Consider the following 25,120-nt stretch of genomic DNA (forward strand, 5'->3'; position numbering starts at 1 on the left):
CATACTGCTCCAGCTCATTCTGTTCTCTCTCTCTCTCTCTCTCTCTCTCTCTCTCTCTCTCCACACACACACACACACACACACGGCCTCCCCTCCCCTTGCCCCCGTCATTTCCCATCGCCAGGCATTGTTTGTCGTGTCTGGGGGAGGGGGGAAAGGCATGAGTCAGGGGGAGGGGGAGAGGGGGTTGACGAGACTACGGGAATGAGGATGGGGAGGAAATGAGTAGTGTGGAGAAGAGGAGGAGAGGAAGGGAAGGGGTGGGTGTGAGGAAGGAAATTGTTCAACCCCCCCCCCCCCAGTGTACCTTTCATATTTCTGACTGTGTGTGTGTGTGTGTGACGAAACTCCCTACCCAGAGTGCCCCAGTTTATCGCCCCTCCCTCCCTCCCTCCCTCGTGCCCTGCCATCCGAGGTCACCAAAACCCCTCTCACTCTCTCCCCTCGTCAAGGCTTCGTCATCAGCGCAGAAGAGGTCACGCACGCTGAACGGTGACCCCGACACACACACACACGCACGCACGCACGGTAGTAGTAGTAGAACCAAAATATGTAAAGAATGATGGATAATGATGAACAAGAACAATAAAAAGAATAACAAAAACATGAACAAGAAGACTAAGAAGAAAGTAGAAGAGAAACAGCAACCAGGAGGAAGAGGAGGAACATTCCCCCTTGCCACTCGCCTAAACAAACACACTAACAAACCGAAACACAATCTATGCTAGGGTGCCAGCGAGAGAGAGAGAGAGAGAGAGAGAGAGAGAGAGAGAGAGAGAGAGAGAGAGAGAGAGAGAGAGAGAGAGAGAGAGAGATAATAACACAAATAATGAATCACTACTTCCTAGTCTACCTGCATCATGCTAATCACGCGACAATTAATACCACAGGTGCAAAGCTCTCCCCTCACCCCCGCCCCCCACCCCCCCGAGTCCCGCCGCGCCATTACGCTATTCAGGTCATAACATTAATCCGGAAATCACTTGACCTCGTTGTTACCTTATGTCGGAAGCCACCCACACCTGTTGATGACGTTCTAAGCATGATGGTTGCCTGCTGCGATTACTACTACAAAATAATAAATACTACAAGCTGCTACTCCTTCTGTTACTGCAGATAATAATAATAATGGTAACAATAATAACTAACTCATTCGCAAAATCAGGTCGTAATAAAAAAAACCCATCATTAGCAGCAATTATCAGCTCCTCCCCTCTTTCAAAACAAACACACACACACGGCTAGCACCCCCCCATGGAGAGGAATTCCCCCCTGGTTGAGAACCCATGCGCTAATAGAAGTGGGTGCACTCATGTTCATCTCCGTTCCATTGACCCGTGGACCATTCCTTTTACTTAATTTCGAAACCCATCTCCAGAAGTTATGTAGCACCAATTAGCATTTATTTGTTCAGCAGAACCACACACACACACAAAAAAAAAAAGAAAAAAAAATCACGCGATCCTTGAGAATGATGTAAGAAAACAATCCGCCTTCACAAAATTATCAAAGTTTGTTTCCTCATTTTCACCAACAATAAATCTGAACGCCAGATAATCATACAGAAGCGTCCCCCATCCCACCCCCAAACACAAATAATCATACTCACTATGTATACGTTTCCCAACACTACCCACTATCAAAAATATCAGGCAACCACGTATTCGGATGACTCACAATAATACACAAACACGATAAAGACAATAAACACTACAAACACAAATGCCAGGACCTCAAAACCCATCACTAAACAATACAAACTAATCAACACAAACATCGCTGCTAACCCCTCCCCCAAAACCAGAACCATAAAACTACTTGAACTAAAATATGTTATGCCAATGAATCCGTGACCGACCAGTAGCGAGCAAAACGAGTCTGCCTTGTAATGTGGTTTGACCCGATAAAATGCACGGGAAGCGACTATTTGCATGGTCTAAATAAGCTAAATGTCTATCTGTGTGTGTGTGTGTGTGTGTGTGTGTGTGTGTGTGTGTGAGGACGTTCACCCCGATCATCTACCCCTGCGAAGGACACACACACACACACACACACACACACACACACACACACACACACACAAACACAGAGGCAAAGAGAGACGACATACAGGCATATATACACACAGTCAAGATTAAGTTCAAGGTAGTGATAATACAAGTGCTTAACCCGCAAGGCCACAGCACAAATTAATTCATCAATCAGGGAATGCAAACACCGGCAGGGAGTCCAACAGACAGACAGAGAAAAAGACGTGACCAAGCGCACCTCTGGAGACACAAGGGAGAATTAATAGGGAGAAAAAAGAGAAAAAAAAAAAACGGTAAAACGTCCCTCTCTCAAAATAGTTCTATATACAATAACTATAGCCGAGAGAGAGAGAGAGAGAGAGAGAGAGAGAGAGAGAGAGAGAGAGAGAGAGAGGGTAATGGTTGTTGAAAGTGAAATTACGGCGAAAAACTGACGGTAACTGTTTCTCTTAATCAATTTATGGAGTAATAAGAGGATAAAGAGGAGGAAGAGGAGGAATAGGAGAAGGGGGAAGAAGAGAGAAAGAGAGGAACGCGAGTAGATATAAGAAGGGGCAGGAGGCGAAATAGAATAAGACGAAGAGAAGGAATGAGAAGAAATCAGGGGACGGGGAGGAGGAGGAGGAGGAATGAGAAGGAAGAAGAGGAAAAGGAGGAATGAGTAAGAATAAGAGGGGAGAGAAAATAGAATAAATGAAAGGAGGAGGAACGAGAAGGAACATGAGAGGGGGGGAGGAAGAGGAAAAGGAAGAGGAATAAGGAATAGGGTAGCGAGAAACAAAAGAGGCTGAAGAGGATGAATGAGAGAAGAAATAAGAGGAGGAGGAGGAGGAGGAGGAGGAATGAGTAGAGGAATTAGAGAAGGAGGAAGAAGAGAACAGGAAGAGGGAGGGAAGTCTACGCCACACCCAGAACCACACACCGAGAAAAGGAGGAGGAGGAGGAGGAAAAGGAGGAAGAGGAGGAGGAGGAAACACGCCGGAGGAGGTATAACGTGGTATGTTCAGGCGTGGAAGAGAAAGGTAGGAAAGAATGAAAAAAATGAAGGAAGAAACAAAGGAAGGAAGGAAGGAACGAAGAAGGGAGGGAAGGTTTCAAGGTGGCTAGTGGAGGAGGGGATAAGATAGTAGTGATACGAGGAGGAGGAGGAGGAGGAGGAGGGGCGGATAAGGGAAGGTAAAATGGTGAGGATGACGTAAGACGAAATAGCCTCCCAGGAGAAGTTCGTTGGCTAAAAATATATTGAGAGAGAGAGAGAGAGAGAGAGAGAGAGAGAGAGAGAGAGAGAGAGAGAGAGAGAGAGAGATAATAAGATGGGGTGAGTAGCTCCATTGATTTGAAGGAGGGGGGAATAAGAGAGGAGGAGGAGGAGGCAGAGGTGTAGGAATAGGACCCCATCTAGTTTAGGAAGAGGGAAATAGAAGGAAAAGGTGTGTGGTGGAGGAGGTGCTAGACGAGGGGGGAGAGAGCTGGTTGCCTGGTGGTGGTGGTGGAGGGAAGACAAAGAAAGGGAGGAGCACGTGGTGAGAGTCCTTGCGGCGAGGCGGGAAATGACGGAAGGAAGGACTCGTGGTGGTGGTGGTGGTGGTGGTGGTGTTATCAAGTTCATTGCGTGACACGGTTGTCCTGGCCGGCGGATTGGACACGGACACACCCAACCCACCTACCCACTACCCAGGCCTACTAAACACGGGCAGGCATACAGGAATCGAGGAAGACGAGGAGGTAAAGGTGCAATCGTAGAGCAGTAGTAGTGTTAGCTATGACTGAGCAACCATCAAGGATATAACAATTTAATAAAACAATTTAATAAACGTGAGTGGCGGGGTCATCAATGTCTTCATACTTGAGCGAAACGGAAGAAAAACAATAAGTAATGACATCACTTAATGCCAGAGCCAATTATAAAGATTCCAGTACCATTCGTTTCGCAATGATTCGGTCGGTCGGTCAGTCACTCCAAGGTCAAATGAATCCTTCGACCGTGAGTCAGTGAGTCAGACCAGTAGGTACATATATATACGTTCGATTTCAAATATTCAAACATGATGAAGAATTCCTATCTTATAACGAGTTTCCGTGTTTATTCAACCATTTATAACGCGGGACGGATATGACAAACGCGAGCGAAGAGATGGCGTTGAGGTATTCCAGTCGTTCATCTGCCACTTGTTACAAGATGCCACTCGAGCAAGGCGAAGGAAGACGAGACAGCGAGGAAAAGAGGAGGTGGAGGAGAATGGATGGAAGTATGAGAGAGAGAGAGAGAGAGAGAGAGAGAGAGAGAGAGAGAGAGAGAATGACGTAATCAGTGGGAGTAAGGGGTGAGGCAGGGTGACTCACTGAATGCCTCCTGCTATACAGTACGTTACAGGTGACCTTGGAGGGACCGGAACGAGGGAAGGGATCGCCGGTGAAATACCAACGGAACGGAACAATCAAATAAAACGAAATACAACTCCAACGAAACGAAAAACAAACACATACTTAAAAATTACACCCAACTCGCCTCCCCCAACCTTAAAATATCACCCCAAACACACACAAATAGAAGTAAGAGAGGAGGGAGTGAGATGAACGAAAATATACGGAGGAGACGAGTCGGCCACGCTAGACAATACAGCACAAAAACCGGGGTGGGAGCGGTTATGAGGAGGTAGGAAGAGGAATGGAGGAATGGAGGAAAGGAGGGGAGGGGAGGGAGGGGCGGAGGGAACAGGTGGTGGTGGGACGGAGTAACGGCCGTTGTCAGTGTCCTTTCCCTTCTACTTGGAGAGAGAGAGAGAGAGAGAGAGAGAGAGAGAGAGAGAGAGAGAGAGAGAGACTTCTACTTGTCGACAGAGAGAGAGGGAGACTTCTACTTGTGGACAGAGAGGGACTTCTACTTGTCGACAGAGAGAGAGAGAGAGAGAGAGAGAGAGAGAGAGAGAGAGAGAGAGAGAGAGAGAGAGAGAATGAAAACTAAGACTAAACAATCCCAACATACCTCTATATTACCTTTCTGTAACAAGTCACTTAAGCCTAACTCAACGACAAGCATAATGACAGCCGTGAATTTAAAGTTAACATATTTAAGCTATCTTTTTCAACGATCGGCAAGGAAAAGCCTCAGTCCCAAGCTTTATTAACAAGACAAAAGATGATCTTGGAGGCAGACGTCTAATTACATAAGACCAAAAATAAAAATAAGAGAACTTTTTAAAATCAAAGAATGAAAAATGGAGTTCTTGGTTGGAGGAAATAAAACAATGAGTAAGGAAGGGCTTGCCTGTGTGTGTGTGTGAGAGAGAGAGAGAGAGAGAGAGAGAGAGAGAGAGAGATAGCTATGTCACGTGAGGCGGAGGTGTGTGTGAGAGGGGTAGTGGTGGTGGTGGGAAGGGGACTGGGAGGGTGTTATGCAGTGCAGCTGATCTACGCCCCCCCCGCGGTGACACCCAAAAGTGAGGAGGTAATACAATAAAGTGGTGTGTGTGTGTGTGTGTGTGTGTGTGTGTTATTGGACCTTGCAGATCACTCCCCTTTCAAAAAGATTATTTAGGTTGAGAAAGACCAAACGAAATTCGAACTTTAGAATCTTCTACGTATTTCTGTCTTGTTCGTGAGAGGAAGGCTCTCTCTCTCTCTCTCTCTCTCTCTCTCTCCATATCGGGGGCGAGCACTCCACCACTAATGGTCTCGTATCTTTATTATCTAAATAGCGGCAAGGGTCTTACGATACAGAGAGAGAGAGAGAGAGAGAGAGAGAGAGAGAGAGAGAGAGAGAGAGAGAGAGAGAGAGAGAGAGAGAGAGAGAGAGAGAGAGAGAGTCCAATATTTCAATTTGCAGTTTGGCCCTACAAACACCTACAAGTTAAGGCTGAGAGAGAGAGAGAGAGAGAGAGAGAGAGAGAGAGAGGTCCTGCTGCCATCCCTCCCTGTCTCCAGCTTGGTATGACGTCAGCGGCTGAGTCACGGACGGGACGGGAAGAAGAGAACCGAGGGGGGTGGTGTGTGTGTGTGTGTGTGTGTTGCCGCCCTGTTGCCTGTCCCTCGTTGTACCGTGACTACGCCTGTCCTAACCTAATCTCTATCCTGCAACACCGCAGAGAGAGAGAGAGAGAGAGAGAGAGAGAGAGAGAGAGAGAGAGAGAGAGAGAGAGAGAGAGAGAGAGAGAGAGAATTATTTTGGGCTGATCTCAACAGTTTGGCATCACGTCTTTATCCTTTTCGTGTGTGTGTGTGTGTGTGTGTGTGTGTGTGTGTTTGGCAGGTGATGGTGGCAATGCACGTGCTCGCTCACAAAGAGAAGGAAAATAAGGACTGCTAAATATGACACACACACACACACACACAAACACACACACACGTTCCGCTTCATTCATATGCAAATGTATATGACTCGTAGCCATGCATAAAATAAATAAAAATATAAATGATCTGATTAGCATATTTAACAAGACTAATCAATAGCAACGACAAAACTTAAAAGTGCAACTGTCCTCGCCTCACTACGCCACGCCCTTCCCTCGCAAGGCAACCATCATACGTCTGACCCCGCCCCCCTAACATCACGCCCGTATATAGGTGTTTACGTGCGGTATAGTGTGGGAAAGCTGCTGCACCTACCGACCAACACACACACACACAAACACACTCGGAAAACACACCCACCAACACCACTAACAGTCCCTTAACCACAGTCAAAAGCCGACACACACAATCAAAGTTTCTCTCTCTCTCTCTCTCACACACACACACACTCACACTCTCCGCAATGAATGACGTTTTGCTTGACATCTCACTCATAACACAAACTTTCAGAAGGGAGGGGAAAAAAAGGAGGGGGAGGGGGCTCATATTTTGCATATTAAACTTTCTATAGCAGTTGAGAGAGAGAGAGAGAGAGAGAGAGAGAGAGAGAGAGAGAGAGAGAGAGAGACGTGCGAGGACAGGTAAGCAAGTATTTAAAAGAGGGACGGAGAAGAGGATTAGCAGCAGATGGAAGTGAAGGCTATTGGTAGGAGGAGGAAAAGAGGGAATAAGAGGGAGAGGAAGAACAGAGGTGAGACAAGTGAGGATGCAGCAAAGAGCCAACCACGGAGAGGCAAAGAGGAGTAAAGGAAACGAGGAAGAAAACGAAGTAGGTATTTTTTTCTTTTCTAGCAGACAGTTGTATGCGAGAGAGGGATGGAGGGAGGAAGGAAGGAGATGAATAATGATGATAATAATAGTGGCGAAGGGGGAAAATAATACTCAGGGAAGCGTAAATAAGGAATAATAAGACGACTGAGGGAAAAGGAGGAGGAGGAGGATCTTACATAAGGGGAGATGAGTAGAGGAAGTCAAGGAAATATTATTAGAGGGACTACCAGAAGTTCCTCTCTCTCTCTCTCTCTCTCTCGTCTAAACGTGATATAATTCCCATCCCTTGCATTAGCTATTCGTCCGTCCACCTTGCTCAATGTATAGAAACGAAGATGAAAAGAAAGCGACGAACTAATGTCTTCTCTCCCCACCCCCAGTCTCTCTCTCTCTCTCTCTCCAGCCTTGAACTTGATTCGTGACAGTTGCCTAGTCGACATTTTTTCCCTCCCCCTCCTCGGGTCCACTCTGCGGTCAGCTGGGTGGGGAGTAGAGGGGGGGGGGTCTCTCTTTGGCTCCCTCCCCCCCCTTCATCCTCCATCTCATTCCTAACTCCTTCCTCTTGTTTCTCCTCTCCATCCATCCATTCTCTTAAGTTTCTTCATCCAATTTCATCAATCCATCCATCCTTCCAATATCTCCTTCAGTTCCTCCATCCATTCCGCTTGTGTGTGTGTGTGTGTGTGTGTGTGTGTCCGGGATTAACTAACATTTAATTCACGTCATTCAAGATGTCTCAATTTTCCTTCTTCGCTTTCCTATCACCACCACCATCACTTCGTCGTCTCCTCCCTCCTTGCCCCTCCCTCTCCCCCTCCTTCGACCAGACACTTGCCCTTCCCTCCAAATGCCCGCCACTGGACACCCGGACATCACCCCACCAGTCTGAAACACCCAAGAGGAAGAGGAGGAGGTGGTAAGCTGCAACTCTTCCCGGCTGGTTGGCAACTGATGGAGAGAGAGAGGACTGGAGGAGGAGAGAAGGGCGGCGGGTATGATGTCGGCCCCACCCCACCCCCCTCCTCCTCCTCTTCCTTCTTCTATTCCTCCTCCACCATCGCATCTAACTCCTCTCCCTCCTCTACAACTACCACTACCAACATCTCCTTTGCTACTTCAACCCCCAGATCCTCCTCCTCCTCTTCCTTCACTACCGCAATAACAAACACCTCCTCTTCCTCCTCCTCATCCCCCTTTACTGACGCCGCCGCTCTGGACCAGACAGACAGACTACTGCTGCTGCACAACTACCCCCATCCCCAATGTAGCCAGTTTATTCCCCTCCTCAGACTGTGCTCAACTCTCTCTCTCTCTCTCTCTCTCTCTCTCTCTCTCTCTCTCTCTCGGCTGTAGTGTTCAATAATCCGGACAGTTTGCAGATGACCCGAGTTCGATTCCCCTTCACCATTATATTTTATTCACCATCATTAGGTTCATTTATTAAGATAAAAAAAATAAAAAAAAACTGGCTCAGGGTACGGGTAACTAACAGTAACGGTGGAAGTTGAAATGACAGATATTATAAGTAGTAGTGAAGATAGTAGTGTTTTAGTGGTGGTGGCTGTAATAGGTTGCTGTTGTAGTAGTGGTTTTAGTGATAGAAGTAGTAGTAGTAGTAGTAGTAGTAGTATATAATGGTGGTAATGCTTGTAGTAATAGCAGTAGTAGTAGTAGTAGTAGAGGTGGTGGTGGTGGTGGTAGTAGTAGTAGTAGTAGTAGTAGTAGTAGTAGAGTAGTAGTAGTAGTGGTAGTGGTGGTAGTAGTAGGAAGTAACAGCAACAGCAGCAAGGGAAAGGAAGGTTGCTGGCCCCTCACGAACAACCCCGGGGGGCCCCTCCTGACGAGGCGGCCGCGCTATCATTACCCAGCGCCGCCGCCATCCAATATTTACCGGAACGCGTCGGTCGGCCCGCACGGACTGACTACCCTACGTACACATACACTTGTGGCAAAAACAATACTAGACAAAAGGAGAAGTAAACATAAACACGACTAATGAACAGTAATTTGGGGGAGAACGTGCCAAAATAAGCCGCAATTACGAATGACGCAAAAAAGTCACCCCTGATAAATTTAGTGCTCAGAGATTAAAAGGCGGTGGGAGGGGCGGCGGCGGAGGCACCAGCAGCAGGCAACTTTCACACATGATTTACCACTCATCGCGGCGCCCTTCAGAACAAGCAAGGGAAAAAAATGTAGTTGTATACAGGTTTGGTGTGAAAATTCGGTACTACTACTTCTACTGGTGGTGAAATCTGATAGTGTATGTCGTCGAGAGAGAGAGAGAGAGAGAGAGAGAGAGAGAGAGAGAGAGAGAGAGAGAGAGAGAGAGAGAAGGGGGGGAAAGAGATATCGTGTGAAGGGACATCATTGGCATGGCGGGGGTCGCACGCACACACACGTAAGCACGACAGATATGCACAGACTCGTACGAGGAATCTGCATGAGCGCCCTGCCTGCTTGAGCATCCGTCGGCCGCTCAGATCAACACAAATAAGGCAGAAAGCGTCCCTGCCTCCCGTCCATGCAGTGTGAAAGAATGGATCAGGCGCCTCCTCTTCACACGGGGCGCGTTAGGTCTTTATTTAACCAGGTCATGATGTGTTGTCGGTGAGGCGGGAGGGAGAAGGGTAACTTGGCCTGTCTGTACTAGCAATGAAAGCACGTAGTGAAATGTGTACAAATGTATCCTCATCGTTATTTAAAGCTTATCTCGCTGATGTCTCTTATTCCCTTTAAAGGCAATCGGTGACACATCAATGGGACACGGCAATGAAATATAAATTATTATTTTTTTTGTTTTACGTGCTGCCTACAGTACCGGTAGGCCCCAGTCCGTTAGTGGTGCAAGCGAATTATATTTCAAGTGGCTGCCATGCTGTATGAATTGCTTGGCCCATGCTGCCCCCAACCCCCAACCCCGGTGCTCCTCTTGAGAGAAGTCAAGAGGTGTGGGCTAACTGAAATTCTGGAAAACGTGTGGGTAATCCTGCCTCTTGCGGTGGAACTCGAAACTAAGCCCTCGGGATTACCACGTATACACGCTGACCACTCGGCCACCGCCTCCCCAATAGTCTGCCATACGAACGACAGACTACACAATCAATAAGCTACATTACAAGCATGCCTATAACACGCCTTTTCTTAATACACGCGTCTAAAGCACCTAAACACTAAATACACGACCCCTAATCCCTACAAATCAAAACCTAAAAAAAGCAAAGTCCACACACTAACAAACTTATCTGCCATTAACCACCCTCTAACCCTGGCTGTACGCGCATAGTGACCTCATCCCCGAAGTAAGTGTTGGTATTGATTGGAAGAGTGACAGGGAGGCTGACTGATTCATCCCCCAATGTGAGAATCCTTCCCAAACTACAATACGGGGGATTAAGTAATGTGTGTGTGTGTAAGAGAGAGAGAGAGAGAGAGAGAGAGAGAGAGAGAGAGAGAGAGAGTCGGAGGGAAGGTATGTAGAAGGGCAGGGAAGTTTTTTTTTTCGTGTGTGTGTGTGTGTGTGTGTCTGTGTTTTATACCAAAATAATAGATGGTGCAGGAATGACCATAGGAATAGCACGCAACTCCCCTCCCCTCACCCCACCCCCCACCCCCCACTCTCTCTCTCTCTCTGTAGCAGTAGTAACATTAAATAATAACAATAACACCTGACTACGAGATAAGCAGGTGACCACGTAAGAACACCTGTCGTTTGGAGGTGTGACGGATGCGGGAGCGGGGCGAGGAGGAGGAGGGGGGGGGGAGGGCAGATAAAGACATCCTCTCCCTATAGCGGCATAGCCTATGTGAGCGAGCGAGCAAGCAAGGGAGTGAAGCAACTGAAGTGAGTGAAAACAAGATGAGCCCAAAGTAAGATTAAGATATGGGGTGTTTAAAAAGGATACTGGGGACAGGAGCAAGGAGTAGAAGGAAAGGGAGAGAATGGAGGGGAAGGGGGTGAAAGGAGAGGGGGGCGGAAGAGAGGGAGGGAGAGGGGTGATATGACATAACAAAATGACCTCGGAAATCCTGGCTTGATTCTTATAACTCTCTCTCTCTCTCTCTCTCTCTCTCGTCGAAATCGTGTTAACAAACATTCACAGATACTTCCACTTAATAGTAGTAGTAGTAGTAGTAGTAGTAGTAGTAGTAGTAGTAGTAGTAGTAGTAGTAGTAGTAGTAATAGGAGCAGTAGCAGTAGTAGTAGTAGTAGTAGTAGTAGTAGTAATAGGAACAGTAGCAGTAGTAGTAGTAGTAGTAAGAGGAAGGAAAGGAGAAAAAAAAAGAAAAAGTAGATGAAAAAGTAGTAGTAGTAGTAGTAGTAGTAGTAGAAATAAAAACGTAGATTATGCCATTCCAGGATCCTCTACATAAAAAGGTTCATGACACAACCCAACCTTCGTGTCACTAAAACAGGGAAACAAAACAAAGAGTAACGTCATGGGCGTGGGTTATCGTGACCTGTCTAGGGCTAAGGTGTGGAGGGAGGGAGGAGGAGAGGGAGAGGAGGAGGAGATGTTAGGTCACGTAAGGAGATAGGGGGAAGGTGTGGTGGGGTGGTGAAGTCGCAATTACCAGAAAATAGGAGACACGTAATCCGCAACACACTCTCTCTCTCTCTCTCTGAATGTGTTTGGAAGAAGAAACAAGGAAGAAAGATGGGACAGTACATTGGTAGATAGGTAGGTGGGAAGGAAAAACGTTACGTAAGAACAAAGGGAGGAAGAGAAGCTTGGGGTGGATAAGCAAGTGAAAAGCGAGAAGAGGAGAGAAAGAGAATTAAACCGCGAGGTAGGATTACGGAGAACGCAGCGACAAGGTAACACACACACACACACACACACACACACACACACACACACACAGAAGGGGAAATGAACGAGGGAGAATAAAACAAAGGGCGATAAGTGACGAAGACTGGGGTGAAGGGAGGAACGAACGGACGGATGGATGGGGACGATGGGGGAGGGAGGGAGGGATGTGGATGATGGGGGTAGGAGAGGGAGGGGGGGAGGGAGAAGGGGAGAATGGCAATTTAGGGGAAGGGGAGAGGTTGTACGAGTTTTTTTGCATCACAATATCTAAAGTGACCTATAAACAATGCCGTTCCTCATACATTTTAATGGCGCGCGCACGCACACACACACACACACACACACACACACACACACACACACACACACACACACACACACAAACAGTTACTGCCTAATAAATACTCACCAAAACACTAAACACGGCAAACTTATGGAAAAACAAAACTCATAAGAAAATTGATAAAAGTTTACTCTCATTTCAATACGTAATAAAAAATAAAATAAAAAAAAGTACCCCAAAGCCTCCTTTCAAAAACCTAACCTAACTATCCCAAATCAAAGTCACTCCCGATAGTTCATTTCGCTCCTAAACAGTGACGGAGTAAGCAGAGGAGCAACGCGTACCAGCTACCCTTCACCATCTATATACCTCATCTACACTTTCCTAGATCCTGAGAGCTTTGACCCACGTTCATATTAAAGGGTGGCTGTTTTGGGGGCCTTATGGCGGCTTAGGTTTAAAGGGCCGTATTTTAAAACATTTCGTCGCCCAAGTTCACATATTTGACATGGCTTTCGTAGGAGCTGTAGGCCTTTCCAGGGGTAGTTTTATGACCCTGGTGGTAGTTTGACCCTTCTTCTGTGCCATGAATCTTAAAAAAACACTCATGAAAACCCGATTGATCCCCTCTTTGACCTTTAGAAATAGTTGATGTGAGAAGCGATGGTGTCTTAAAATACAGCCCTAAGGAAAATAGTCGTAATGGGACCTTGATACGTTTACGGATGTGGACCTAAGCCGCCATAAGCCCCCCCCCCAAAACAGCCACCCTTTAATATGAACGTGGGTAAAAGCTCTCAGGATCTAGGAAAGTGTAGATGAGGTATATAGATGGTGAAGGGGAGTAAAAAGTAAAAAAAGCCCGCTACTTACTACTCCTGAATAGAGCAGAGAGGAGTGGCCAAAAAGAGAAATCAATAGATGTTCAAGAATATATCGGGTAAATCTGTCGCTAGGATCACAAAACAACCCATGAAAATTCCAGTAACTTCTACGAGAGGTTAAACAGGCTATAACTGAGGTGCCAATCCGTTTAAAAGTACGGACTTAAAACCGGATGCCTTTTCCTAACGTTACGCTACGGTACTGGGGTTCGAACCTCCTCATCATAGCTCTTAACCTCCATAGCTTGACATTAACCCACTAGACCACCGAACCCAGCGCTCCATATCTACGCAAGTTCACTATCACCTAACACTAAAAGCCCATCATCATTACATGGCAATACTATTATGAAAGACCCAGAATAATAAGAACAGAGGATTTCCGTTACTCGTGATAATCAGCAATAACAAAAAGCGATAGACGGTGAGGGTGGAGGGGGAGAAGCGAGCTAACTATATTAAGCAGCAGACGCTATCTATATACAAGAACCCAAGAACGGTGTAGGGTATATAGAGCATAGTTAAGCGCCTTTATCAACTCTTGCATGGTTAATGAGGTCAGTTGATGGTGCTATTTTTAGGGCCAGACTCATGAGGGGAAGGAGGAGAGGTTAATGACCCAGCTAAGACAACCTCAAGTTCAAGAGAGGAAGACGAAGAAAGAAAGAAAGAAAGAGAGAGAGAGAGAGAGAGAGAGAGAGAGAGAGAGAGAGAGAGAGAGAGAGAGAGAGGATATTACACAACGCATACCACCACCACCTGGGCTCGGGCAGTGACTAGGATAAAAGCATTCCTAATAAGGTCGTGCCGATAGCTCCCCGGGCATGTAGCGGTGTTGTATCCTGCCCCATCTCTCTCTCTCTCTCTCTCTCTCTCTTATTAGTAGTAGATAGTAGTAGTAGTAGTGGTGGTGGTGGTAGTGATATTAGAAGAGGTAGAAGTAGATGCAGTCTCTCTCTCTCTCTCTCTCTCTCTCTCTCTCTTTGATAAGATTGTGCAGGTGGGCGTCTAGTTCCGAGAATTTGATAAGGCTGATACACTATCTCTCGGGCGACAGGCGAGGAGGGGGAACGGGAGGGTAGGTGGCAGGAGAGGGTTACATGAATGAGCGTTGGGGGGATGAGGGAGGGGAAGGGGGAGAGTAGACATGAAGGTGTAAGGGACGTAGGTAGACACATAGGGAGGGAGAGGTGAGCAAACACAGGAGGTGAAGGTGAGTGTCCATGAAAGGTGAAGGGGACAGGATGTGTAGGCTAAAGGGAAGGAGATGGGGAAAGGGAGAGAGGGGAAGGGGGTTGGGGTAGAGTATGGGGTTTGCAAAAGGGGAGAAGCGGTTGTTGCGGGAGGGAAAGTAAGGGTTGTGGTTTGCAGGTGTGTGTGTCGGGGAGTTAAGATGTAGATTATGAAAGGCAAAAAATGTGTGTGTGTGTGTGTGTGTGTGTGTGTGTGTGTGTGTGTGTGTGTGTGTGTGTGAAGGGAGGTTGCCTGACTGGAGTAGCTGTTGTAATGTACGGTAGTGGGGGGAGGGGGGGGTGACGGGAGTATCACGTGAGGAATATAAAATAATTAAGGCAGCAGCCGGGTGTGGAAGCTGGGCGGGGAGGGAGGACAAGGATGCCGGTGATAGCGAAGGGGTTACAACTGTTTGGCACTAGTGATAAATGGGAGCACGTGATAAATCAAGAAGAAAAAAAGCTGATACAGTTATCAGTGTACCGTTATTAGGCGAGCACGCACGCACATGCAGCATTATCATCATCATCATCATTGTTTGAACTATTTACATTATTTTCATGGTAAAATAAATAATATTAGTGCAAGATATGATACCAAAAATATAAACGTAGTATGTTATCCCTCATTCTCAAAGGGATTATGAATGGACAGAGAGAGAGAGAGAGAGAGAGAGAGAGAGAGAGAGAGAGAGAGAGAGAGAGAGAGAGAGAGAGAGAGAGAGAGAGAGAGAGAGAGAGAGAGTTGTGAAGGAGTGGCAGGGGTGGAGGTAAGAAGTGGGGTCCACTTGCTGAGGAAATCCATATATGGTTTTGAAGCTATCCATCGTGACGTCAGATCTCTCTCTCTCTCTCTCTCTCAGATTGACTTATGGCCTGGGACAAACCGCTTCAAACAAACCAAACGGATCGGTGAGGCTAAAAATTTGCATGCAATCCCCCCCCCTCTCTCTCTCTCCTGTATGAGCACCATGAATACATCTCCCTCACAAAAACGTGACTTTAAACACACACACACACACACACACACTAGCGTCCAGGTCGCCAAGGTGATCGAGTGACTCAACAGGTGTTACGGGTGACTCAAGATTATCGACCTCTGAGTCACGCGCATACAGAAAATGAGTATACGCCGTGCATTAATGAAACCACGTTGGTGTGTGTGTGTGTGTGTGTGTGCGCATTAGCTATGAGATAAGAAGGTGCCGCTTTTGGTTGCTTATCACGCAGGAGATTAGTCAGGGGATAGATAACCAAAGCTGTAATCCACGGGCGAAGGGAAAAATCCATTGCCTCTTTAAATCACAGGAAATGTCTGAGAGGATTGTCCTGAGACCTAAGATGACAGACGCTTATTACGTTACCGGTTTGTGACTCACTAACTAACCATGTCCTAATTATAATGAAGGGCGGAGGGAGCAGCAGCGATCAGAGAGATAGTATGCCTCAGTGCCTGACCAGGGCGGGACCAGATTGCAACGGCTGATTCATGAATGACTAAAAATTAAACTATAAAAATAAGTTAATAGCTATTCACTTGCTTGATTAACTGTTTGTTTGCATATGTAACCAGACTTGCCACTAACTGATAAGCAATATGACTAACAGAGAGAGAGAGAGAGAGAGAGAGAGAGAGAGAGAGAGAGAGAGAGAGAGAGAGAGAGAGAGAGAGAGAGAGAGAGGCGTAGGATAAAAAAAACGGCAAGCAGAATAAAATGCGGAAAATGGAGTATAATAAAAAAATAGAATAGCAGAGGACAAAATTGCAGTGGTAGAGAGAGAGAGAGAGAGAGAGAGAGAGAGAGAGAGAGAGAGAGAGAGAGAGTGTGTTGGTAAAGAATAATGCCTAGAATATCCTGAGAACTAACATAAGACTAAATATTCTTAACACACACACACACACACACGTGCCCCCTAAGCTGCCACCGAGAAGACAGCACACGTGTCTCTCCTCTGCGCGCCCCCCAGCAAGAAGGATGGACCACCAGGGCGTGTCCATGCCGTCCCATCACCAACACCACCACCGTCTATCACCGTCACCACCATCCACCTAACCGATCATCGTCACCGTCATCCCCACCACCTTACTATCGTCACCGTAATCACTGCTAACTTGTATCAACCTGTCTTTTCTAATGAGGATATGAATGTGTAGTGATAGTAATAATAGTATTAATGGTGATCAGCGTTCCAGTTTTATTACGAACCTACTACTACTATTACTGCTACTACTACTACTACTACCACTACTCTAATTACACCTAATACTAATAAGAATGAATGCAAACAACTGAGAGAGAGAGAGAGAGAGAGAGAGAGAGAGAGAGAGAGAGAGAGAGAGAGAGAGAGAGAGAGAGAGAGAGAGTAAAGGTGTAAATCTGCTAACCCTGATCCTTCATCACTCACCCTGAAGGACTCCCCCTCCCCCTTTCTCCTCTCTCAGAACCCCCCCCCCCCCCTCTCTGCACACACGACCTGCTGTCAAAAGCGGATGAAAGGTGAGGGGCGGAGAACAGAGCAGAGGATGATTGGCGGGGGTGGAGACGAGAGGTAGGGGTGAAGGGGGGGGGGGGAGGGATCAAGCTGTCACGACTGAACTGTCACGAGGAGGCGGGGCGAGACAGAGGCCGACGAACAGACAGACAAGACAGACTGGTCGATTTTCTCTAATGTTTGCCTTCTCTCAAGTAGCAACTCAAAATGAAAAATGAGCCCGGCAAAAAATTTAAATACACACACACACGTCTGTAGGTATAGTTGTGGTAGCAGGACAAGTAATATAAGTAGTAGTTGTGGTAGTGGTGGTGGTAGTAGTAGTAGTAGTAGTATGGAAATACCGAAACTAGATACAAGTTGAGCCGGATTTAATAAGTAACGTCAACATGAACTCTCTCTCTCTCTCTCTCTCTCTCTCTCTCTCTCTCTCTCAAATAAAAAAATATCCCGCTGAGTATCATTTTCCTCCCTCTTTCTTTCTCTTTCTCACCCGTCCCCTTCCATTCACACACCTTGCCTCCCTAAAAAATAGCCAACCTGCCCAACCCACCCAAGCCCATCTGAAGCCTTGGGCGGAAGGGAAGGTGAGGGGATAAAATGTGTGGTGCAAAAGTATAGTAGTAGTTGGTGGTGAAGGAAGAGGGAGGGTAATGGAGGAGGTGGTGGAAAGAGAAGGGAGAGAAGAGAGGACGTGGTGGTGGAAGTGCGGGGGGGGGGGGGGGAAATAGAGAAGGAAAGTGGGAGAATGGAGGAAAATGGGTTGGCGAAGGAAGAAAATAAAGGGGCACAAGGAGAGAACCAAGAAGAGGTGGATAGGGAAGAAAATGGAGGGGGAAGGGAAGAGGAAAGAGGTATGAATGGAGAAAATGGAAAGCAAAAAACATGCCAAGCTAGAAGTACAGTTACAACTCACTCGACCTTAAAGTGAGCACCCATCCACGCCTAACACCCACCCACCCACCTACACACACACACAACAGCTGGTGGAATCATTTGTTGACGATTCCCAGTCTTCACACATAGTACAAACAAACACACAACTACAGTGCCATGGTGGGTGATGTACTATCCGGTTACACACACACACACACACACACACACACACACACACAGACTGGTAATACAACTACTACTACAATAATAAAAAGATGATGACGATAATCATAAAACAATACTGCTCTGTAAACGTCAGGCTTAGGGAAAACTGATGCTTTATTTGTAAACATTCACCGAGTTAACCAAGCCACAGTTGCCAAGCTGGATATTGCGCCGAGAGAGAGAGAAAGAGAGAGAGAGAGACCCAACACCGCGAAATTCCTCACAGTGGTGTTTATTCAGTGACGCAAGTGGAGTGGTGCCATAATAGTGAAGGTACTGTGTGGTGGTGGGCAGACGACACATGGATGATGAGGAGGAGCGGGGGGAGGAGCAGCAGCAGGAGGGGGTGGTGATCCACAAGTGCACTGGGATCACGTCACGTCTCCAGTTAAAGGGCAAGGAAAAGTAATCGCTGATCTAAACATGTTGAGAGAGAGAGAGAGAGAGAGAGAGAGAGAGAGAGAGAGAGAGAGAGAGAGCAGTGTTTCTCTATGATACCAACACCATTAATAATCGTGATGTTTGGCTGCATATCAGTAAATAATCCAGAACCCTCACATTACATTAAGCTTCGAAGACATTAACAACCTTATTTAACTACATTTTCAGCCTATCTTTTGGTTAACTTTCTAAACATCACACTGGCTTCTACCTTCACAATCTACCTTTCCCTTGCCTAATCGCTCTACCAAACACCATTCCCGTTTGTCTACCACTCGAGTCTTTTAGTCTACATCCATTGTGTGTGTGTGTGTCTGTCTGGGTCTCAATATTTACCTCTCCGTCTGCCCGTCTGTTTGTCTACCGCACTGTCTTTCTGCATGTTTACCAACCCAGCTGGCTCTCTTCAAGTCTTGCTACCATTCCGTTTGTTTATCTAGCCCTGTCTCTAAATGTTTGAATACTTCGAACCCTGCCTCCCTAACTGCCCACCACCTCGTATGTTTGTGTATTCCACCCTGTCTGCCCACCATACCGTCTGTCTGTCATTCCATCATCTCACGACTAATACATATAAACAAACTGGGCGATCCCTAATATGGTCATTACTGTTGGTTTTCATGTATTCTGGGCTTAGTGTGTGGTAATCAATTAAAACCTATAAGACAAAAAATCTACATGTGAATTCAACATAACCCGCGATAGGTGAATATCCTAGGTTGTTAAACAAGACAGGTTTGGTTAGTTCTATCCTTCTTTCTTGGTCCAGTTACTACTATAGATTATGGGCAATAAGTTATTCCCCCCATGGTAGATATTAAAATAATGACAGGAAGGGTATGAATGGCCTTGGTGATTAGTATTTTTCCCGCCTGTCAATGTCAACCTGTTTATATTAACCGAGCTGTCCCATTCCGTCTACTTCCATACTTATTTTGCCTGTAATGCTACGATAGTAACCTTCGTTTGTCAAATTATCCATCAATAATCTCCTTTCCTTCCAGCTTCCTTCTATACAGCATTATTTTCAATCCAGTTCATGAGATTTGTAACAGGGTGTTTAGATGAAACATGAACATGAAATGGAACTCAACACAAAGAAAGCAGACAGACATACAAAACGGACGGACGGACGGACACACACACACACACACACACATGCGCACGAATGTTCCTCCTCCACATTGACAAGACACGTGTGGGGGTGACGTGACAATAGTAACAGTAAGAAGGCAGACAGGACAGGAAGGTAGACAGGGAAGGAGGAGGAGGAGGAGGTAGGCGAGGAGAACAACAAGGTCATCAACACTTACGTAGATGAGGCCGGAGTAATATCTCTCCTTGAGGTTGTGCAGGACAGAGGCTTCGTTCAGGCAGGTCAGTTCAGCCATGTCCTCCACCTTGTTGAACTTCGGCGGGTTCATCTTCTGAATGTCATCCTTGGCCACTCGTACCCGCTTGCCCGTGTCCGCGATCTCCACCTCCACCTCGTCGCCCACCTCGCCCTTGATGCCGGCCGCCACGAAGCCATGTTCGGCGTGCGGGATCCACACCAGCCGCTTCTGCGTCCACTCCGCCTGCGACGCCGGGTCCTCGAAGGTATCCCGGGACACCACCAGGTACTTCAGCTCCGGATCATTCACGTCTATATCCGCCATCTTGGGAGGAGGATAGTGAGGGAGTGTTTGTTTTTATGTCTGGGCTTGAAAGTAATCTTGGGGCCAGCTCAGACGCGGTGCTCTGGCAGGACCGGAGGACTAGGACGGGGTGTTTGTTTCTATGGCTGGGTTTGGATGGACAGCGAGGGAGTGTATGTTTTTAGGTCTGGGTTTGGAAGTGTTGGGAGTGGGTGTTTGTTTTCAGGTCTGGGCTTTGAAGTAATCTTGGGTCCACCTCTGCCGCGGTGCTCTGGCCGTGAGGGGAGGCTGGCGGCGCTGAGTGCTGGGACGGTCACTGTGTTCCTGCGGTCAGCCTGTCGTGTTCTGGTCACTCTGCGTCGACCGTCAACACGAGGAATCCATAGCAAAACTTCCCCCTTCTGAAGCTAGTGGCGGGTAGCAGCATGTAGTGGAGGCGCGTGTCCTCCCCCACCGAAAGTTGCCAGCAGACTGAGGTGTGGAGCTGCGCGGGGCTGTCTCCTGCTGTCTCGATTCCCGCTCCCTCACCATTTGCCGGCTTATCTATTTATTCAAGTACTACCACACATTTCCTTCGCAGCCACTCCCTGTAAGATTCATCGCCGGGTGAAGAATGATTACTGACCAGAGTGCAGGGGTCATAGCATCGAGTATATGGTTACAGGTGGATAGGATTCAATCGCTAAAATATCCGTCGACCAAAACTCTGCCTGCTTTCACCGCCGACACGTGGGGAAATACCTTTCGTCGACTACCCGAAGAGAACGTCCCGGGCACTGCGCGCTCCCTTCTCCTCTTTGCTTTTCCTTCGTTCTTGCCATATATTTCACCTACGGCTGCTGCCCTCGACCCCTCCCGGTGTCCTACCCAGGCAGGTCACACTCGACGACCGGCGCAACAAGGGACAGGACACGAGGGACGAGCCTGGGCCGGGAAAACACGCCTCGCCCACACAGATGCTGCCTGAATTAAAATCGGTGTCAGGCATGAAAAGTATATTCTACTCTGACGCGCTGTAAATTTCGCTCGAATACAACACATGCAGCAGCGTGGCATACTTAAGGGTGATTATAGACTTGGACATGATGCGCCAGCGACTTGCAGAAGAAATGGTATGTGAAAAAACAAACAAAAAAAGATATGTACACGACTGATAATACCTACTATCTGATTACTGCAGCGGCGGTGATTCATGTCTTGGTGATTGAAATGTACTTGCAGTGTCCATCCTTATGCCATTATTGGCAAGGATGGATTGGTGTTCGTTGTTTACTCAACGCTTAAAAAAGGGAAAAGTATTGTTTACTTCACAGAGGCGATGATTAGGATGATAAAGCATGGTGGCTGTCGGGACTTATCATGTATATATCAATTATCAGAGAGAGAGAGAGAGAGAGGGAGAGAGATAGAGAGGGGGGAGTGGGAGGGAAATGATGACACACACACACACACACACACACACACACACACACACAAACAAACAAATATACAGAGAGAGAGAGAGAGAGAGAGAGAGAGAGAGAGAGAGAGAGAGAGAGAGAGAGAGAGAGAATGTTCCATCTAAAATTATGCATAGAACTGCACAGGAATACAAAAAGATACAAATTTATGACCGCCATGAGGGATGTAATCATTTCGAGAGAGGGGGAAAGCTGCTAAGAAAAAAAGGGGAGAGGGAGGGAGGGAGGGAAGGAGGGATTGGAGTGCCGTGCAACAGACGAAGGAACACTCAGGAGAATATTTGAGAGAAGGAGGAATATAATCTTTTGAAGGGACGTGGAGTGAATGGGAATAGAGTGATGTGTATACTTAATTCACATGTCAGTCATACAAAACAAGTTCTCCCTTTCCTGTCTCCTTCCTCCCATTCTCCCTCCTCTCCCTCGTTCTCCCTCCCTTTCTGTCTAATCACCCACTTGAAACTCCACAATCAACAACTCTCGTATTATTAATCTCTCTCTCTCTCTCTCTCTCTCTCTCTTAACTCAGTTCGTGTTATTACCATTCCTGTTAGTGAAAAAGATAATGAGGTAAATGGTATTGAAGTAATGGGTTTAATTTTTGTAATTGATGTTGTTTTTGTTTTTGTTGCTTTTGTTGTTAATGTATGTTGTTGTTGTTGTTGTTGTTGTTGTTATTGTTGTTGTTGTTGTTGTCCCTGGTGCTACTGCCGGTCTCGTGTTCCTGGCTGCCCTCTGTTCCTGGCTGTCCCCCCTTTGTTTACAATGAAAAGGGCGGATCTCTATGAACACGGATCCTTGCACGCAGCTGGTCGCGTGTACATGGGTGTCCCCCAGTATTTTCCAGCACGGGAAGACATATTGTTGTATTCTTTCGTAGGAAAAGCATTCATGAATCCAGTACAGCGCTCTGTTTCTTAGCAAAAGAAGTGAAGGGCCAATAAATAGCCTTCTCGCAGTGATTTAAGAGTATATTTACGGGAAATAACATGTTGCTATTAAAAAAAAAAATTGTCTTGATGTGCATATGCTGGCCGGTAATTTTGGCAGATATTTTGGGGGGTTAGAGGGCATCATAATTATTATGTTCATGAGGTGAGGGAGGGAAGGGGGGTACGAGCGAAGTGAGCAAAGCCATGCTGTAGGGGTGTGGTGTCATGAGACAGCCGCTATAATAAGACATCCCATCCTGATCTGCGCATGCGCGGGCTTTGTTTACAAACAGAGGGTGGATGAGCTATGACACGGTACCGTGTCTTTTGTTGACTGCCTATCATGAAACGTCCCACCTAAGTTTATTCTTTATCTTTTTTAAAGTGATAAATTAGATGACCTACACCCTTTATATGTCAGTAAATGTGATAAATGAGACAACCTACACCCCTTGTATGTCAGTAAATGTGATAAATGAGACAACCTACGCCCTTGTATGTCAGTAAATGTGATAAATGAGGTAACCTACACCCCTTGTATGTCAGTAAATGTGATAAATGAGGTAACCTACACCCTTGTATGTCAGTAAATGTGATAAATGAGGTAACCTACACCCCTTGTATGTCAGTAAATGTGATAAATGAGGTAACCTACACCCCTTGTATGTCAGTAAATGTGATAAATGAGGTAACCTACACCCCTTGTATGTCAGTAAATGTGATAAATGAGGTAACCTACACCCCTTGTATGTCAAAAAAGCTGCCATGGTGTCTTGCCGCCATCTTGCCTGGGACAAACGACGATATCAACACTGTGTTTGTAAACATTGGGTTCCGCGCATGCGCAGATCAGGATGGGATGTCTTATTATAGCCGGACGTCTCATGACACCACAGGGGGATCCGTGAGAACAGCTCTGTTTATCAGCAAGTCTTTGTTTACATTCGCTTCTGAGCATGCGCAGTTGGCGGGAGGACAGCCAGGAATTTTTGGGGTTTAGAGATAGCCAGGAACACGACACCGGTCTACTTTTCGTTCTTGATTTGCTCTACACTTTACTTTACAGAACAGTTATTTTTTATAGGTTTCGTGCCTATTGGAGACTAAGCGCATCAAAAGGGAAAACAACAACAACGCCTGATTATTCTCATTAGGTTGGTCACACGAAAACGTTGGAAAGCAGTTTCTTTTGATATTTCATTTTTTTGCCCTGTAATGATACTAACTCCTACAATATGTAACACACCTTTTTTTCTATATATGTCAGCGACGCTGTCCGTGAACAACAACAACAACAACAACAAGAACAACATCCACTACAGCAGAAACAACAACAAACACAACAATACTATCAACGATCGCGTCGATAGTAACTACAGCAACCCTATCTACACCATCTGCATCACCAGTAATAGGCTACTAGCAGCAGCAGCAGCAGCAGCATCGGCAACTACGACAGCAGTAAAGGCAACACTTGTTTAGTACCGGTAGTAGGTCGAAGTAGTAGTAGTAGTAGGAGGAGGAGGAGGAGGAGTAATAGGAACAGTAGAAGGAGGAGGAAAAGGAGGAACAGGGTAAGGACTAAGGAGAGAAAAAAATCAGATATATGCTAATAAAATCCTAAGAAACATCGTTAATTAGGGGGCACGAGGCAGTATATTTCCGTGCTAATTAACGGTAACAGCCTGCACATGATTCTTTTATACACGTAGACTGCCCGTGTGTGTGCCGTGCGGTGGCATACGAGTGTCCCCGATGTCTGAGGTGTAATAGCCAAGTGCTACAAACATTCAGAGGGAGAGCGAGGTGGAACTACAAGAACCTGCCCTACGCTTATGAACCCGATATTGCAATTTCTATCCCATTCGCGACTGTTGTAATTTTCGACTTTTTGCTTATCGCTGGAGAAACTCAAGGAGACTTTTCTTTTATACAGCTTCAGTACCCTCGGCTTTTTTTTTTTTTTTTTTTTTGCCTTGAGAAACTTAGGGATTCCTTTTTTTTTTTTGCGTCTGCTGTAAAGTTCAGCGTTTTTCGTTCCTTCTGGAGAAATTTATGGGGGCGCTTTTTTTATTATTGCTCTGTTAAGACCCCTATTAATGTAACAGAGAACAAAATACATCTTGGTGAACACAGGCAAGAAGGGAGGAGGATGGTAAGAAATGTGAATAAAACTAAATATTTTACTATTAATACTGATGCAGCAATGTTTCTCACGCCTAACGTCCCTAACTACAAATCCGAGGACCCGAGTTCGAATCCCAGCCTAGGCAGTTGGCGTGCAGGTCACCCAGCTGTGCATCATCCCTTTCGAGCTGGTTGTTAAAGGGGTTGCTGCGGGGGTCATGTTTCTTAGGTTAGGTTAAGTAGCAGCGACGGGCCAAATTTGTGGCCTTACCGCGTACCAGCGATGGGCCAAATTTCTGCCATGATATAAACCTCCCAAAATAGATGATGCATAAACTGATCACACATGCGTTGATATATTTTATGAAATGGTTTGCGTGAGTGATGATTCTTTCTCATTATTTTACTTAGAGGGGCCTTTAAAGGGGTACCTGGGGAAACCTGGGTAAGGTAAACTGTGGTAACCCGGATGTCACACCGGTTTTATGTCCCGTTGTTATGGATTCTTACGCACTCTCTTTTATAGGGGCAGTGATTAGCGGGCTTTTTTTTCTCTTTTATTTTT

At 46.4% G+C, this 25,120-nt stretch overlaps 1 protein-coding gene across 1 annotated transcript in view; it reads right to left on the reverse strand.

Moving 5' to 3' along the window:
- LOC127004575 (myosin-11-like) overlaps positions 1-20,779 on the reverse strand; it is a gene marked incomplete at its 3' end in the record, with an annotated part of 78,143 nt that extends 57,364 nt beyond the window's left edge. The window contains 1 exon segment of the mRNA XM_050872456.1: positions 19,713-20,779. Coding sequence (XP_050728413.1) covers positions 19,713-20,057 — 345 coding nt within the window.
- Between the last annotated feature and the right edge of the window lie 4,341 nt (positions 20,780-25,120).

Source organism: Eriocheir sinensis, chromosome 3 (genome assembly GCF_024679095.1).
Source record: "Eriocheir sinensis breed Jianghai 21 chromosome 3, ASM2467909v1, whole genome shotgun sequence".
Taxonomy (NCBI): Eukaryota; Metazoa; Arthropoda; class Malacostraca; order Decapoda; family Varunidae; genus Eriocheir; species Eriocheir sinensis.